Source organism: Hakea prostrata, chromosome 8 (assembly GCF_041222555.1).
Source record: "Hakea prostrata isolate BN-2017 chromosome 8, UWA_Hpros_2, whole genome shotgun sequence".
In the NCBI taxonomy this organism is placed as follows: Eukaryota; Viridiplantae; Streptophyta; class Magnoliopsida; order Proteales; family Proteaceae; genus Hakea; species Hakea prostrata.
In genome coordinates, this window is record NC_142607.1 from 10,961,854 (window position 1) to 10,978,963 (window position 17,110).

The 17,110-nt window shown below is 39.7% G+C and overlaps 1 protein-coding gene across 1 annotated transcript in view; it reads left to right on the plus strand.

Annotated features, from left to right (window-relative positions):
- The first annotated feature begins 666 nt into the window (after window positions 1-666).
- The window catches only part of LOC149006852 (glycine-rich protein), a 30,107-nt gene continuing 13,663 nt past the window's right edge, over window positions 667-17,110 (plus strand). The window contains exons 1-2 of the mRNA XM_089164719.1: window positions 667-1,213; window positions 9,876-10,120. Of these exons, the coding sequence (XP_089020845.1) occupies window positions 889-1,213; window positions 9,876-10,120 (570 nt within the window). The 5' untranslated portion in view covers window positions 667-888. The remainder of the gene's footprint in view (window positions 1,214-9,875; window positions 10,121-17,110) is intronic.

Consider the following 17,110-nt stretch of genomic DNA (forward strand, 5'->3'; position numbering starts at 1 on the left):
TGGGACTAACCATTACATAAATGACTACCAATTATTTTGTGTGGCATGATCCCTATACACGTATAAGGTCAAAATTTGATTGGGATACTAATCACTTATAATTGCAAAGTCAGCATGCAAGCATGATAACTACGCATATTCAAGTGACATGTGTTCGTGAAATTGGCCACCTCATCATAGGAGGTGTCGAGTACCATATGAGAATGAACAACATGTGCAATATTAGACATACCACAGAGGGTCACCAGTTAGTGGTGGACCTCCAATTTGGGTTCATGGAGAGAATTACTAGGAATGCATGTGGGTCTTAGTTTTTATTTGCTATAGACATTAATATATTTTGAGGAAGAGGGGTCAACCATGATGAAGATTTTATATTTTAGGATGATGGGAATGGTCAATGCAGGGTTGCTAGAGTGGTAAAATCCATAATTCTCAATGGAGAGGGACGATAAAGCTCCATCTGATGTAATTGACATGTGCACAAGCTAGCCCGGATGAACAAAAAAGATGACGGGGATGTGCTAGGATATTTGGGTAAAAACCCTAATCATGGATTCACCTTTTTGATGTACAGTAAAGGACCGTTTGATAGAATAAGAATGAAATGTACATAAAAGGGTGCGAAAACTTTACTATTTCTAATAAAATCCCACATAAGTTTGAGTGAATGTGTGCAGCCCTTTGCGAATCAAGCTTTTACTGTGGAGTCGATTTAGACCCACGAGTTGTAGCGGAGAAAGGAATCGTCATCTCCTGTCCTCCATCGAACGAATTGACACAGAATCTATGTTAAATCAGTGTGTATAAAATGTCTGCGTTTCTATTGCAGGGATTGATAGAATCATATTGGTCTGGTGTCATAGATTTCCTTACCTGAGCACGCAAATGGATTTCTCAGAACAAGATGCTGATTTATTTGGTGAAGCAGAGTCCGAGAAGGAAGAAGAAGAGCGCGTTAAAGACGACGAAGGCAGTGAAGAGTCCTCTTCCTCGTCTTCATCTTCATCTGCTTCTTCCTCAAACGGCAGCCATGGAGAGACAAGTAGTAGTGGCAGTGGAAGCGGCAGCGCTAGTAGCAGCGATGGAGAGAACGGAGAAGACGATGGAGATGAAGCAGAGAAACCAAGTGCTTTAGAAGATAGAGATCTCTTTGGTTCCGATAATGAAGAATACTGTAGAACTCAAGCTACAAGCCGTTATCGTGTGCCGGGTTAGTATTACCGTACGGGTTTTGCTGATTTTGATATCTAGATGGATTGGTGGATTGATTTTAAGAGGGGTTTATTAACGTTGAGAATACTTTGTTCGGTTTCCCCCCCTCACATTGTTTGTCGTGGCTATTTGCTTATCGGATTTATGTCTCCAATGTTTATTTAGTTTATTCTTGTTCCTTTTCGATTATATAATATCTCAAGATTGAAGTTGAAAGTGGGAACCTTTATTTAGTTAACACTGCTTTAGGGAAGTCACTGCTTAGTAAGTGAGAAGGCATGATAGACTGGAACAGACCATCACCAACAGAACCTATAGAAAACAGAACCGTGGATGCACCAGAGCACAAAAGAAAATTTTAGTTAAATAGGACTCCAGAACATATGCAAATGATTAAATGGTTGTATGATGAAAATCTGACAAGGACAGAAATAAGTATATGAAAAGCAAATTTGTTAAGCAGAGAATACAGATGCAAATTACTTTCTAACCATGAGATGAACAGAGGGTTTGTATCCATTGAAGTGTGGATGGAGAAGAGTAACATTGATTGTCACCCAACAGATGGTTAGCTTTCTTAGAATTTTTTGGCTGAAGTTCAAACTGGGTTGCTTTTCGACAGTAGATAGCAGACCTCAAAACAGTAAAGAAATAATGACTAATATAAAATGACGAGATTTGACAGCAGTGACAGAAGTCAAGTAAATAACAAGATAGAAGGTTGTCACCTAGGGGAATGCTCATGGTTGGAGTTATAAAGTGTGGAAAGGTTACTGGTGGGGTGAATAATAGGGAAGAAAACTTGAGAGAGAATGGGGATAAGGAGGAGAAGATATGAGTAGTAGATATTGCCTTTTATGGTCCTATTGTTGGGCATCACCACTCTACCCCCACAGCTTCACCTTCTTAAGTTACTGAACTGTTGGGAATATAACGTTGGAACAATGACAAAAGGCATGACTGAAGAGTTGTCATCGTCGGTAACATTTTGTGAGTGGTCATTGTTGGCAGTGACATTCTGTCCTTCCTTGTGTCTTTGGGTGATGGGTAATGTGTTTAAATACCATGTGTTTGTGTTGGGTGGACTAGGTGCTTGAAAAGAAGTCTTGAACCAACTATGTTTGTATTTTGGGCATTGTCTAGAAGTCCATTTCTATTTTCCATCATTGTAGCTGGCTGTTAAGTGGATGCTTGGCTGGGTGCTGCACACAGTATTAAATCTTGGTTCAGAATGTCATTTTAGCCAGAAGTAATTATTTGCTGAAATTTTGTATTTTTTCCTACAAAGCAAGATGGTCATTTTGGGTGTAAAATGTCAGAACGACTAAAACGCCAAAACGAAATGACCGAAAATTTGAAGGAACAATGTTTTTTTTAGACAGCAATGTTCCAAGTGTTTGCAGCCAGAAATGTCTACAAAATTTTGAAATAATGCATTTTTCTCATGTTGAAATGGCATCTTGTTTCGGCCTTTTTCTGAAACATCTAAAATTTTGAATTTTGACAAGGTTTTGATCTATGGTGCTACCTTATAGTGGGCGCTATAAAGACTAGGAGGGATTACTTCTGAATCGTCAAGCAGATTAACATGCAAATATATGAACCCATTTAGGGGGTTGCTCCATTAATGTCGCTTATTGCAATACCATGTAAAATTCATGGTAGGGGCAGTTGGTAGTATTCTCTCTTTTTTTTTGGTTGTTGTTGTTGTAACATGGATATATGGAGTGCCTTTTCTGTAGGATGGGTACTTTGTCTCATGGTTGTGAATACATGTTGTCAAGACTTAAGAGACAGAGTCTGAGTAGACAGTTGGCAGTGTTATCGGTTGGCAAATATGGAATATTTTTCAAATAATCTAATTCAACCTTAGCTTCTTTTATGGAGTCAAGTTCAACAATTGGTGTGTGAGCACCTGATTCAAATGGCCCCTTTTAGCTGCATCTAAGAGATCTATTAATAGTTTTGGCAGTGGGAGAAGGCTCTTCATCAAGCCATGTTTGATGGCACAATTTTTTTTTTTTTTTTTTTGGGGGGGGGGGTAGGGGTAGGGGGAATGCAAACTTTCTTTGACTCTTTGACATATGGTGTTTGAGCTCCTCATTAATGGTTACACTCTTTCCAAGACAGCATTCACAAGTATAGTTGGGAAAAGGATTGTGAAAAAATCTCAATGCATTGGATGCCATTTAAAGTTGGTTGGAAAACAGTGAGTTGGGAAATGTTGTGTATCTCACTACAGGCGAGCAAGTCCGGAACAAGTTAAAAGTATGCTTCAAGTGAATGCGCAGATCGAGTAGGACAAACTTCAAATTCATAGTGCTCAGTTCTAGAGCTTCAAGATGACAGAGGATGAAAATATTGAATATAACATGATTTGAGTCAATGCAGTTGTGGAATATGAGTGACTTAATTATTGATCAGAAAATCCTCATATCTATGCTACCAAGAGTGGTGCAAAGTTATGACTTATGATTTATGAGCGATAGAGGAGGCCCAGGACTCGCATAAAATTACTCTAGATGAAGTATATGATACATTTTCTACCTATGAGATGAGGATAGGCAAGGGCAAGGGTAAGGGTAAGGCGAAGAGTGTGGAAGGAAGCAATTTTCAAAGCTTGGAAGATCTAAGAATCAAGGAAATTCAGAGGAGGAGGACAATGCTGGTGATTAAGGAGCTGAAAATTTTGAGAGAAAACTGTCATAAATTCTGAACGAGTGTGACATTTTGCAGCCAACTGCCTTCTCTTCAGCAAAACTCATAGTGATGATGAGGAACAAAAGAAATGCTGCAGGGAAGGAGAATAAAATATCTTATTAAAGGAAAGACTAAGAGAAAAAGCTTTGTTTCCAAAAGAAGCAACTCCTCAGACGAAGACTCGAATGAAAGCTTAGATAATGATTAAATGAGATATTGTTTATCATCTTTGAAGTAAAAGACAAAGAAGAAGAGATAGAGTCTGGTAATTACTAATTAGGAACAGCCTCAAGCTCAGACTGACTTAGAAGGTGAACTAGTAAATAATATTAGCTATTGAAGAGCTCAAGGAGGAAAAGAAAAATACTAAAAATTGGGAAAAACATATCAAGGAAAGAGGTGTGCTCATTGTTGACTTTAGGGAACAAATTGCAGAAGTTTGGGATACATGACAGAGTTCCTAAGAACAGTTATCCATCTTGAATGGAATATGCCCTGCTTTAACTTATGATGAATCTGGGATAATCTTTTTTAGCTACATACTTCCATTTATTTGATGAATACTAACTGCATGTTTGGAGAATGTGTAAAGAGTTAACAAATTGCAAATCTATGCATTAGCTATGATATTCTCTTTGCCATTCCTGTACTTCAATGTAACAGTGAATTCCGGTAAGTAAGCTGCCCACTAGGCATTGCTGTCTGATCTCCACTAGGCATTGCTATCTGATCTTTGAGAGTGAAGGTGCATGATCAGTATATAAGATTAGCTCTTTTTGCCAATAAGATACTCTCTGTCTAGCAATTGAATTACAACATTGAGCCCTGGATCATCAGTCAAGTAGGATTTCTTATCATAATTAAGTTTCTAAGTATAGAAAGGGAGAAACGATGGCGGGGATTGTGGATAAGTACTGCCCCACCAGACCAATGAGTGAGGCACCTATAAGAACTTCAGACACTCACTCAGTCCAGTAATTGTACTATTGTAGGACAGGTGCCTCTGTCATCTTCCTATTACAAAAATAAAAGCCTCATGTGTCATTCGACTTTGCCTCTCTTTTGCTTTAGGCATTCAGTGATTGATACTATGATTGAGGTGAAGCTCACAATAAATCTTCGGTAGACAGATGCCATAATGTAAGGCTGGATAAGAACCTGTCAAGGGCAGTCAGGATCACAAATAGCACCAACATAGCTACCGCTTCCAGATATGAAGCAATGCTGCAATCTGGAACTCACTCAACTCAGTGGAAACTATAAATAACAAGAGCCCTCAGTACAGCCTTGTATTATTTTGGGGTCAGATATAGAGATGTAGGCTGATTATACAAATAAAAGGTAATCACTTCCAGAAGTTGGTCTGCTGAAGGGATTTATGTGATCTAACAATGTTTCAAGCATCACACCAATAGGTTCAGAGCAGAGCCGCAAACAGGTTTTGAATATGTTCTGATAAATGGTTGTGGCAGGATGGCAGCAGTTATCTTGGATTTCCAGAGGGTGACTTCTGTGGGTAATCAGTAGCCCTACTTGATTGTTCAAGAATATCAGAAGATTTGGTTTGTCGCAGATAGGTAAAGAAATAGGAAGGGAGAAGACTGGGGATCGGGTATAGAAGGAAGATAGAGGATGTCAAGTACAGAAAGAAGGTAGAGGATGGGTGTAGAAAGGGGTAGGCTATCTCCGCTGTCTAAATAAATTCTCTCAGATCTCAAGCAAGCAAATTGCAACTTCTTGACTAAAAACCATTGAATATTACAACTGACAGCCCCTTTATATAGATTGGCCAGTCTTTTCAGAAGTTGAAGGTTGAAAATTAGAAACTTACAAACAAAAGCAAAGAGCCCTAAACTAGTAGGTGCTCAAATAGGAAACTACTTGCCTAGCAAGGACTTTTTAAAACAAATACTTAAATAACTTTTACACAAGTAACCTATAAAAATAGAAAACTACATCTGGAAACAAAAGAAATTAGAATGTAGTCATTCACTGAAAAGAAACTAAGAAATCTTCCTCAAAGCGAGTTGTCTAGCTAGCGCTCAGTGTACTGTTCATGTGGACAATATTCAGGTACTGTTCATATGAACAATAATTATGTGAGCAGTGCTTTTCCTCTTCTCTTCATGCTTTGATCTACATCATGCCAAACCATGAAAACTTCTGACCTCAGTGATGGCCTTTGGGGCTGACCACTTCAGAATGCTCTCCATTTACCAGGATCACTTTCACTCCTTTTGAAGAATTATAAATCTAAGGAGCACCCGCCCCCTTTGGCATGTTATCTCTTCGCCTCTATGGCGTGTTTTCTTTCTGTCCATGTGGCGTGTTTTGTTAGTCTCCGCCTTTGTGGTGTGTTTTTGCCTATTTGGGCGCTTGTGATGGAGGATGTGATTTCGTATCTTTTGAGCTTATAGGTTGCTGTTGTATTTACAGTTATATTTCTAAGGTTTTATTGGCTTCACCCATACCTTAGCTTCGGATGATTTTGTTCGAGCCTTGCGTTTCCATGCATCTATCTTTCTTTTTTTGGTGTGTTTCTGTATTTCTTTCCAATTTAATGAATGAAGTTTGTCTTCTTACCAAAAAAATTAAAAAAAGAAAAATCTAAGGAGCACCAACTTTTTTTTGGATGAATAAATAATTGAATTAAAAACAAAGACACACATACAACCCAGCAGAGGAACCGAAACTTAAAGAGCACCAATAAAGCAACAAGGGCAGGGCCCAAAGAAAAATGGGCCAAACAAGGCTAAATAAACTATTTTGAGGATTTTTTCTTGTTCTTCCTTTTCTTGGAAGACCTGGGCCCAACCAAGAAGTCGTCTCCAAAAGGATTATGCCCTTTAGAAGGACGGCTACTCCTACACTTAGCGCAATCAAGGGCAAGCGTGGGGGGGGGGAGAACTGAGGATCCAAATCGGGCTTATCAGGGTTTGGTTCACCCTCCTGAGAGTAGGCAGAGCAAACACTTTTAGGGGTGTGGGCTAAAGGGTTTCGAATAGGGGAGGTGGAGGATTTAAGACAGTAACTAGGATTGAAAGAATTAGGCCCATGGGCCTTGGGGCCCAAAATCGAGCACGAAGGGGATGGCAAAACGGGTAAATTAAGATTTTTAGGGGAGGGGAGAGGAGTATTAGAAGGCTTCGAGAGAGCAGGCTGCGGTGGAACAACAAATACCGAAATGGAAGGGTGAGAAGGCGATGAAGGAGTTACAGGGGTTGCAACGATCAGGGTTTCATGGAAGGGGAAAGTCATAACCCGAGACGCAGAGGGGAGAGGAGATGGCTCTTGTAGGGTTCAGTTTTTGGAAGGAGGGCTATCGGCATCTGAGGAAGGAGCAGGGTCTTTGACAGCAGGGCTCTAGTCTTCAACAGGGGAAGCAGACGCACCGACAGCAGGGCTCTAGGCTTCAATAGCAGTGGAGTGGCAGAGATCCACATATGACTTTTCAGCCAGGGGAACTGTGCAAGGAGCTGTCGTTGTTAGAGTAGGTTTTGATCTGGATTTGCTTCTCCTGTAGGTGCTAGTTATTGGCGACGAGCGAGAATCAAAAGGCGCAATTGTTGATGAAGAAAGAACAGATTGAATTTGGGGAGCTAAGTCTGAAGATGAAAGAGCTAGAATTTCAGAGGGCTTTCGTAGTAATATTTCTGAAGCTGGATCAGAGGTGGTTACGCTGTAACCAGGTCGAGAGCCGCAGCGGCGAAGGAGCTTCTATCTGGGTCTTGATCTTCAGCGGTGCATGCTTGGTCTGGAACGGCGACGGTGGTGGTGTCGACAGCCTCTAAACTGACAGCAGTAGCAGAGTTAACTATAATTTGAGAAGCTTCGATGAAGATGACAGCCTCTTCAGGGTCGTTCGCAGTAGGGATGCAAGGGATAGAAATGGAGCATTTTTCTAAGTTGTCAATGATGAGACTATCTGGAATCGGCATAAATTCTTTTGACTGGAGATGTTGAGGGAGCAACAAGGTAGCGGAAGAGCAGAAGTTATTCTCGTGACCAAATCTACGACAAGAGGAGCATCTGGAAGGCACCCAGTCATAGACAATGAGTTGACTATAATTGAGGCCATTGTCATCAACGATGGAGATGGATGAAGGTAGAGGGTGAGCAGCAGATACTTCGACATAGATGCGCGCATAGGATAGTCTTTTGAAATTCAAGGTTTTATGATTAGTGCGAAGAGGTCTTTCGATGGCTGATCTGATGCGACTGAGGCACTCAATGTTCCAAAATTCAAGAGTGAGACCAGGGAGATTTATCCATAGGGGAATGGTGCTGAAGTCTACCTTGTGGAGAGGCATTGAAGGGAACCAAGGCCGGAGGAAAATAGAAGATTTACCGACGAACCAAGGGGAACCCTCAAGTGCACGGGCTTTGCATTCAAAGGAGTGGAAATTGAAGAGGAAGAAACCAGCGTCAAGAATGAAGAAGTCTAGAGATTCAAAAGTTTTCCATTGCTTAGAAAGAGGGGTTTTAACGATACCAGCTGGGGGAGGAGGGCCAAGGAACTGACCAACAATGACGGATTGCTAAAGAAGGATGCCCTCCTTGGTAGCAAGAGGCGGGCAGTGAGCAATAGGGGTAGCCGATAAGGGAGCAGTGGGGATGAAAGAGAGATTGCAACCGTTTAAGGAGGAGCTAGAGGATGAGGAGGAGAAAAGGGCAGTCCAGGGCTTAGCAGGAGAGATGGAGGGGGATGGGTTGGGGAAGAAGGAAGGGGACAATGGATCCACGGAGGGATTAGGGGGGGAGCCGGAGGTAGCAGGGAAGGCCATCACCTCCAGTAGATACTTGAAATCACTTTAGGTGCAAGTTCAGGAAAGAACTCATGGCAACTCTTGCACGCAGAGCAGGGAAGTCCATCTTCGATCTTTCCTTATCGTAATAAAGTTTGAAAGTATTCATCCAAGGAGCACCAATTTGGGTAGCATAAAGGTATACTTGTTAAGATTAGTGTGGACTTGCCTGAATTGAGGAATATGTTCGTTGGGATGCTTATTGTGAATCAAAATGTTGTCACTTGAACAACAAAAAAGTCGACCATTGAAGTGATGAAGAGCCTGACTTTTTATCCTTAATACAGTGCAAGGTGCATTTATTAAGACTAGAAGACACGCTTTCTACGTGAACAGTCCATATTTGGTCTCAGAGATGGTCTCATCTCCTAGCTGAATGATGTTTCAGTGATGACTGTTCCTAGGGTTGAGGATGGATTAATGAACTATGGTGTTGGTTGGGGTTGGTTCATAAGAAGTCTTATGTGACTTGGATCTCTAGAGAACATAGTAAAAAACTGCAAGTTTATGGATATACCTTATCTTGTAAAAATTTGGACCTCATTTTTCATTTCGGAGATATGGTTTAGGGTTTGTATTATAAATCCTTGTTTTGGGGTCAGCCGGGTTGAAAATTTGGCCGGACCTTGGATGTTTCACCTGGCCGTGCTTACCATGTATTTTAGAGAGTTAGGATTTGGGTCTCTATGAGACTATCTATGTTACATTTCATATTAATCAACATTACATTTCTTCATTACGTCACATAATTTAATTTATTACTTGCATGAAGTCTTCTAGTGTTAAAACATCATGTTTATAGGCAATATTGTACAAGGTAATACAAAGATTTACTTAAGGCTAAACTAAGGTTTTCCTGAAGTTAGAGCTTAATATGATAATTTGGCCCCTGAAATGCCCAACCAAAGCATAATGGCCAAAAAAAAAATGTCATATTTCGGTGAAATGCTGGCAGTTTCGGGCATGTTGATATGAGACCAGAATCTGAGTTTTTGAGTGATGCTTGAGAGGAAGTTTGTTCCATGAAATTATCATTCTGATGTCATCGTAACCACTTTATTGGCATGCATTTGCATTGAAGGTTCTTAGTATCATTTGTTTTGTTTTACAAGGCTGAATGATTTCTTATTCTTATATGATTTCAATCTATGGCAGTGCTACCTCCTATTCGAAACAATAACAGCCATGCTAGAGGGACTTTTGGGCGTGGTCGCTGGCAGTCTGGATACCATAATGATAGGGGACGTGGCATCCTCCCTCGACCTGGGCCTTATAATCAAAGGCAGAATTATTTTGGCTCGAAATATTCAAATGGGCATCGTGATGAACGTTTTGTTTCAGATATGAAGCTTACAAAGAGTGAAGAAACTTTATCTAGGAAACGTATTGAATTTCAGGAGGTAATTTAACTTGTTCTCTATTTATTGTGTTATGTGCTGAGTTAGGTAGGTGTTATGCTTATTTGTTAGTATTACTTCTGTCATCCCCCTCCCCCCACTTTTCTTCTCTCTTTTTGTTTTGATTTTATTGTAGATCCGGGAAATAGATACCTAAGGTTATTCACTTTATGTTTCGAAATATTTTCCTCCGGACTTCAGTTTCTATTTTCAGATTAGATAGAGAATCATTTAGTTTTTTTTCAGACAAAGTCCCAATTGTTGGATATATCAGAATAATTGATACTTGAGCTCGGTATACCTCTTACGACTGTGGAGTTGTGCCCTGTTCTCCTCTTTTTTTGCTCCTGCACTCAAAAGTCAAATCTGATCTGAATTCATCTCTTCCAGATGCCTCCCTTTACTCTTTTTATATACTTCATTTCTTCCAATACTTTTTCTACTCTGTTGCTGTGTTCCTCACCATGTTATTCTGGATCCCATTGTGGATTACTGCCATCCATTCATAACTATTGCAAGTACAACTCAAGAGGATGTAATAAAAGTACCTACCATGTTATTCTGGTTATCCAGTTGTGGGTTACTATTTTACTATTATTATAACTCTTACAAGTACAACTCAACAGGGTGTGATTAAAATTACCCAAAACTTACTATTACTGATTAATAATAATAGCTTAACGAATACAAAGAGCCCATGGTATATAATAAACCATGACACTAACTCTACATACTTAACAAGAACCATGACCTGCAACCGGACTGGTTCTAAGTTTATCACCTGCATCTCTTCCTGAATAGCCTGGATTCTCCCGTCAAGAGTCACTTCTAAATTGTTACCTAAGCTCTTCTGACTGGATATGTTAAAGCCCATAAAATGATGAGCTACTATAATTTCCTCATTATAGATCTGGATCGTCAAATTTGATGCACAAATAGATGGAATAGCAATAAGAGCATCTTTCTATCTTGCGTTTACCTTCAGACTTCAAATAACATTTTTTTCTGATGAGTTTTTTACACGGCACCCACTATTTTTGGTTGAAACTATTGACCACCCACTATTATCTCCAAAATTACATGGCACCCACATGGATAATTACAATTTACCCACAATTAAAATTTGCTGTTAAATGGGGGTAAAATTATGTAAATTCCCTTACCCCATTTAACTCATTTAAAATGATCCTACCTAATCCCTTCACCCATAGCTCTCTCTCTCACACACACACACACACATCGAAACGATAGCCGATCAACCTTCTCCTTCTTTCAAAATCGATGTGGCTCTCTTTCTCTCTCTCTAATCGAAACCATAGCCAATCAACCTTCTCCTTCTTTCGAAACCAACCTGTTTCAAAATCCATCTCTCTAACCTACCATCACCACCGAGTCGAGCTCTATTGTGATTTCAGTAAAGATAATTTTAACCGGAACTTGGCTGAGCCCGTGTCTTTATTCTACATTGCCATCGTTTGAGAGACCCATATCGAGTTCTTCCTCGGTGATCTAGAAAACAACGCGCTATGATGGATTACTGGAGGTACCAAAATCTCTCCATTTGTCGAGCCCACAATACAATCCCGTCGTGCACATGTCTTTGGGCGCAGGATTTTCGTGACCACAACTCAGATCTCTTGATCGAAACGCCAATTTGGGATCGAACGTAACAGGAATGTTGAGGCTGAAGCTGGACGGTGAGGTGGGTTTGATGGTGAAGAGATTGGCGTGGAAATTCAGAGGGAATGAGCAAATTGCAGTGGGTGAATCAGGAGTGGAGTTTTATTGGGATGTGTTTAATTGGGTTGCAGGGTCCAGTGGGCATGGAGTGTTTGTATTTCAGGTAGGGAATGATGGGGTTTGGCCTGAAATGACTATAAAACAAAAACCATTCTTTCGTCACTTGGAGATAAATTTATAAATTAAGGGAGAAGGATAGAGCGAATTACAAAATTTAAACTTCCATTGTCTTTATTTTTGAAGTCTGAACCTGAAAATCCCTAAAGCCAATTAAATATTCTAGTGACAAAAGCAGAGGCAAGATGCAATGCATTGGTCCTGTTTTGATTCCTACTGAGCAATCTCCGTTAGGGTTTGATAGCTTCGATATAAACGTTGGATATGGTACAAACAAGCAAAGTTTCTTTCCTCAGGTTTCTTTGGGGTTTGCTTGTTCGAACTTTGGGTTGTGTTTCATGGCGAATCAAGAGGTGGAAGAGAAAGTGGCTAAAGGAAGAGATTCCAAGGGCTGTTGCAGTACACAAAGCTTGGTTTCAAGATAACTACGATTACCTATTTAATGTGAATTTCATCAAACGACGAATCCATCCAATTATGGAAATTTAGTTGACCGAGCTCCAATTGGAAGAACGAGTAGAAATTTGGTTCTTCTCTGGGTTCCCCTTTTCATTGCTGTTCATCTTCTCCTTTGAGAACTCAATAAATGATTTGACTCTGAGAAGAGATTCATGAGGAAAAGCTTGTTGTTGTCGCCATCCGCGATATCTCTGTCTTCGTCATGTTCCAGTGTTTTGCAATGGACGGAGAAGAGCAGTGATGGAGGTAGGAGTTCTTCTTGTTCTTATACAAGGTTTGGTGGGAGTAGTGTAGGTTACCCTAAGGTGTCAATATGATACAATATTGGTAATTCGGTACGGTACGGTACCACATTTCAAACCGTCTAACCAAAACCGTACCATACCATATAAATTTGGTACGGTATATAAATGGTATTTTAAAAATGGTTCAATACGGTTTTGGTATGAAATCGGTACGACAAAAACGGAACGGTTTGGTATATGGTACGGTATGAATTCGGTATAAAATCATATCACTTTACTAATGAACCTTGCTGCGTCGGGTTGGAAGCTTGAGAAGATAATTGGCCTCTCATTGGCATACTCAGACACGACCTGTTCACCCAGTTGAGAGCACATGAGAAGAACACAGGTAAGAATTATAGATGAGAAAGAGAAGAGATTGATTAAGCCAAATAACAGCCAGGGGAAACATACCCTTAAGACAGCCTGAAGGACATGGATGAGACAAAAAATGGAGACAACATTAGCTATTCTGGAATTCAAACTTGCCTACATGTTTGTTTGTTCTCTCCCATACAAGACAACATCTTTTAGGCTTCCAATATAACGAAACACCCATGTAAATTTCATACTTGAAATGCTTGGAAAATTGCAAATACAAATGAAACGCTATGCTTTCTTGGCTCTTGCTGCTGGGAGGTTAATGGTTATTAGGAAAGTAGGTAACCTGTTTGGTGGGGAAACAAATAATTGATGTACACCTTGGTTAATCACCTACTAGGGTTTAAAGGTTAAACTAAAATTACAAAACTAACCTTAAAAACGGTTTGTAAACGGTATTTGGTAATTCGGTACGGTATATATTGACGGTATGCCGTCTAAAACTGAAACCGTACTGTTCCAAACTCCAGAAAACGGTTTCGGTACATACCGTACCGAATTTGAATTGTACGGTGCAGTTTTAAACGGTACGGTATGGTATGGTTAAACGGTTTCGGTACCGTATTGACACCCTTAGGTTACCCCCCTTTCAAAAAAAAAAAAAAGAAAAAGAAATTGCAGAGTTCAAAATTGAAAGATGGGGGAGGGGTGGTCGCCAGTAGGGCAAGGTGGGGGCAGTTGGTTGCTGGCGGGGGGTGGGGGTGTAGGTAGAAATGCCCACCTAAGGGTTGTGTATGGGAGGGTATTAAACTGGGGGCATTATTGTCATTTCTCTGCCCAAAGGGCATTTGGGTAATTTTAAATTGAGATTTTAAATTATTTAAATAAGGGTATGGGCATTTAGGTAATTTTACCTCCATTTAACAACAAAATTTAACTGTGGATAACTTGTAATTATTCATGTGGGTGCCATGTAATTTTGGAGATAATAGTGACTGGTCACTAGTTTCACCTAAAAAATAGTGGGTGCTGTATAAAAAACTCTTTTGGGTTCTTCTTGGGTCCAATATAGAAGCGTTTGGAACCTTGTTCCAAAATTTCATGTTGATTTGTTCAAACGTGTGGGATATACTTCCTAAAACTCAGATAGACTCATCATTAGTGTATGTGTGTGTGTGTGTGTTTTTTTTTTTTTTTTTTTTTTTATTTCCCTTCTGTTTTATTGTATGAAGGCACTTTTTTGGGGGATTTGTAAGTAATTCCATTACCAAGAGGAGAGGAAAGAAGAAAAAGAAAAAGGGGGAGGGGAGAGACAAACAAATAGTACAACAATGGACAAATACTAGGCCATGCCTTCCACCAAGATAGGGCCAGGTCTAGTATAAGAAAGAAAGAAGACCCATCGTTTCCTAAAACAAAGACTAGGGGTTTGGGGGGGGGGGGGGGGGTGTGTACTTGCAAACCAAAGCCATACATGGCAAAACACTCTAATGAGGATCCAAGATCCAGGACCTCTAATTTCGTACTCAAAGGTTGAATACTTGCACAAAGGAAGGAATAAGCAATATAGGGATTATTTTTGAATAACAAGGGATGCTGGAAATGCATTGGCAGAAAACATTAAGGCTGCATTTGTTTGCTGGAATAAAAGTGGGGTGGGAAAATTCTTGAAAAAACTGTAAATTTCTTACTTTTCCCTTAAATCCCAAAATTGCAAATTGTTTGGTTGCTTGGGGTGGGAAAGTGAGACAAGCTTCCTTGAATCAAGGAAACTTGTCTGGTGATGTGGCAGCCCAACTTTCCCACCCCAAGCCATTATAAAACCCCACAAATTTGGTTGGATTTTGTGGAAAAGTTTGGAAAAGTAAAAAGTGGGACCCACCATTGTCACTTTTCCACAAAACCCTTTCCTTTCCTTTCCTTCTCCCTCACCCCATTACACATGGGGCCCACATGTTTTTTTCTTCCCACCCCACCTTTGCAAACAAACGCAGCCTAAGGGAGGGGGGGAGGTCATTGGGCGAGGGCACAGAGGGAAACAAATCTAGATAAGGCCTGAAGATTGACAAGCCGGTGGGGAAATCATGTATTTCTTAAGTGTTAATCTATTTTATTCCTTTACTTCTCAATATTTCCTGATTTGTCTTACTTTATTATAATTTCTGCCTTTATCTTGTGTAGCTTGCCCAATGGTACCCATGTAATGTAGTACTGTATTTGATTGATCAAAACAGTAACCAAACAAGACCTTTCATAGGGAATCAAGTTCAAGTTTGATAGGCTTAAGATGAAATAGAATTTAGATGTGAAAGAGGGCTGAAACTAGAATGGTATTATAAGGATAATAGCATAACAATAAGGGCTCAAAATAGGGGCAGAACTATAATGAAGAAATTGAAAGGACAGTATGAGAGAATTGAGAATAAAAATGTAACACCCGGGCTTCACACTGCAAGGTGGATCGGTTAGATCGAACGCCAACCTACCTTGATCAAACACTAGGAGTCTCTATAGAGAAGGAATGCTAACAAATCAATTTGATTTCAATTCATGAGTTGTGTCTTCACCTTTTACATAAGTCTCTTTATATAGCACTCTAAAGATACATAAACATTACTGGTAACATCCAACCACTAGCTAACACCACCTACCTATTAATAACTCAACTACTACCTAACTCTTTGACAAAGGAAAACTCCTTTGACAATGAGTTATTTTATTTTCAAACCACAACCCCTTTTATTGACTTTTCAAGAACTAGACTTGGGCTTAGGTCTAGATCATGAATATGTGGGCTAACTTTAACCCACTAAAACAGCCTTAGCCCATGAAATTCATGGGCTGATTTGGGTGATAGCTTTAGACCTTCGATGGGCCTAACCCAATGGGCTTCTTCTTTCTTAAATATGTCTTCAATTCTGCATTACCATGGTTCCTGTATATTGAAGAAATTGCTAGTACCACTGTTAACTGAGTTGTTCATCATCAGAGTGGGTCCTTAGCGGCTCATAATTTGGTTACTGGACCGCATCACTTTTCTAGTGAAAGAAACATGACAATTTGAGTTTCTCATCTTTTACCACCAAGGTGCACTACCAGTGGATAATAAAATCTTGACTGGTAGACTAGAGGCAGAAAACAAAAAACCAATTTGCTGAACACAATGATTGGATTAATTGTTGTCAATTGAACTTTCTGTTTTGGGGTTTTAAAAGAATTTAATAATAAACTTTTGATGGATCCATCGCACAAAATTCGGTCGAAACTGTCGAAATTTATAATTTTTGAAACCTCGAAACAAAATTTTTGTGGACCGAAAAAGTCCCAAGTTTCAATTGATACTGTCAAAAGTGGATCGAAACCTCGAAATTTTGAGGTTGGGTAGAAATTGGGTAGAAACCTGATCTAGGTTCAGCTGGCTTATGAGAAAAAAAATTTGAGGGAAATTTGGAGACTTTTTCCTGCAAGTTTCGTAGTTTTTTCAAAATTTTGATTTTTTTTGTTTCTTTCATGTTTTCCCAAATACCACGACCAATACCCCCTCCATCAGGACTTCTCTATCCAAATTGTGTATTCCCTTAGACTGGTTATCTTAGGCATGTTGATGACTAGACTTCTAGAGTTGCAATTGTGGATTACCTTGACAACCATAGGCATAACATGTCATGGGATGTCTATGTTCGTTGGTCAAAAGAGAGGATGTTACTGTCTTACAGACACAGTACTACTCAGCTCGCAGGATGGATCTATCGAGGCACTCCTTTTGGCACCGGGTTGTACTTCCCTTTCATTGTCAGTTACTTTGTATTTGATGTTTTGAACTTAGAAGTTATATATTGAATGTTATGTACTTGAGTAGTTATGTTTATGGTGTATTTCTCGACAACTTTTCATTGATGTTATGTACAGTGAATGATGTATCTACATTGATTTTTTTTAGCAAAATGCATGTGCCAATGTGTTCTTTATACTCTAATTAGCTTGAATGCAAAGTCCCACCCTAAAATACTCCCTAAAATTTGTCGAAACTTGCACGAAAAGTCCTAAGTTTCTTCAAAATTTCCCTAGTTTC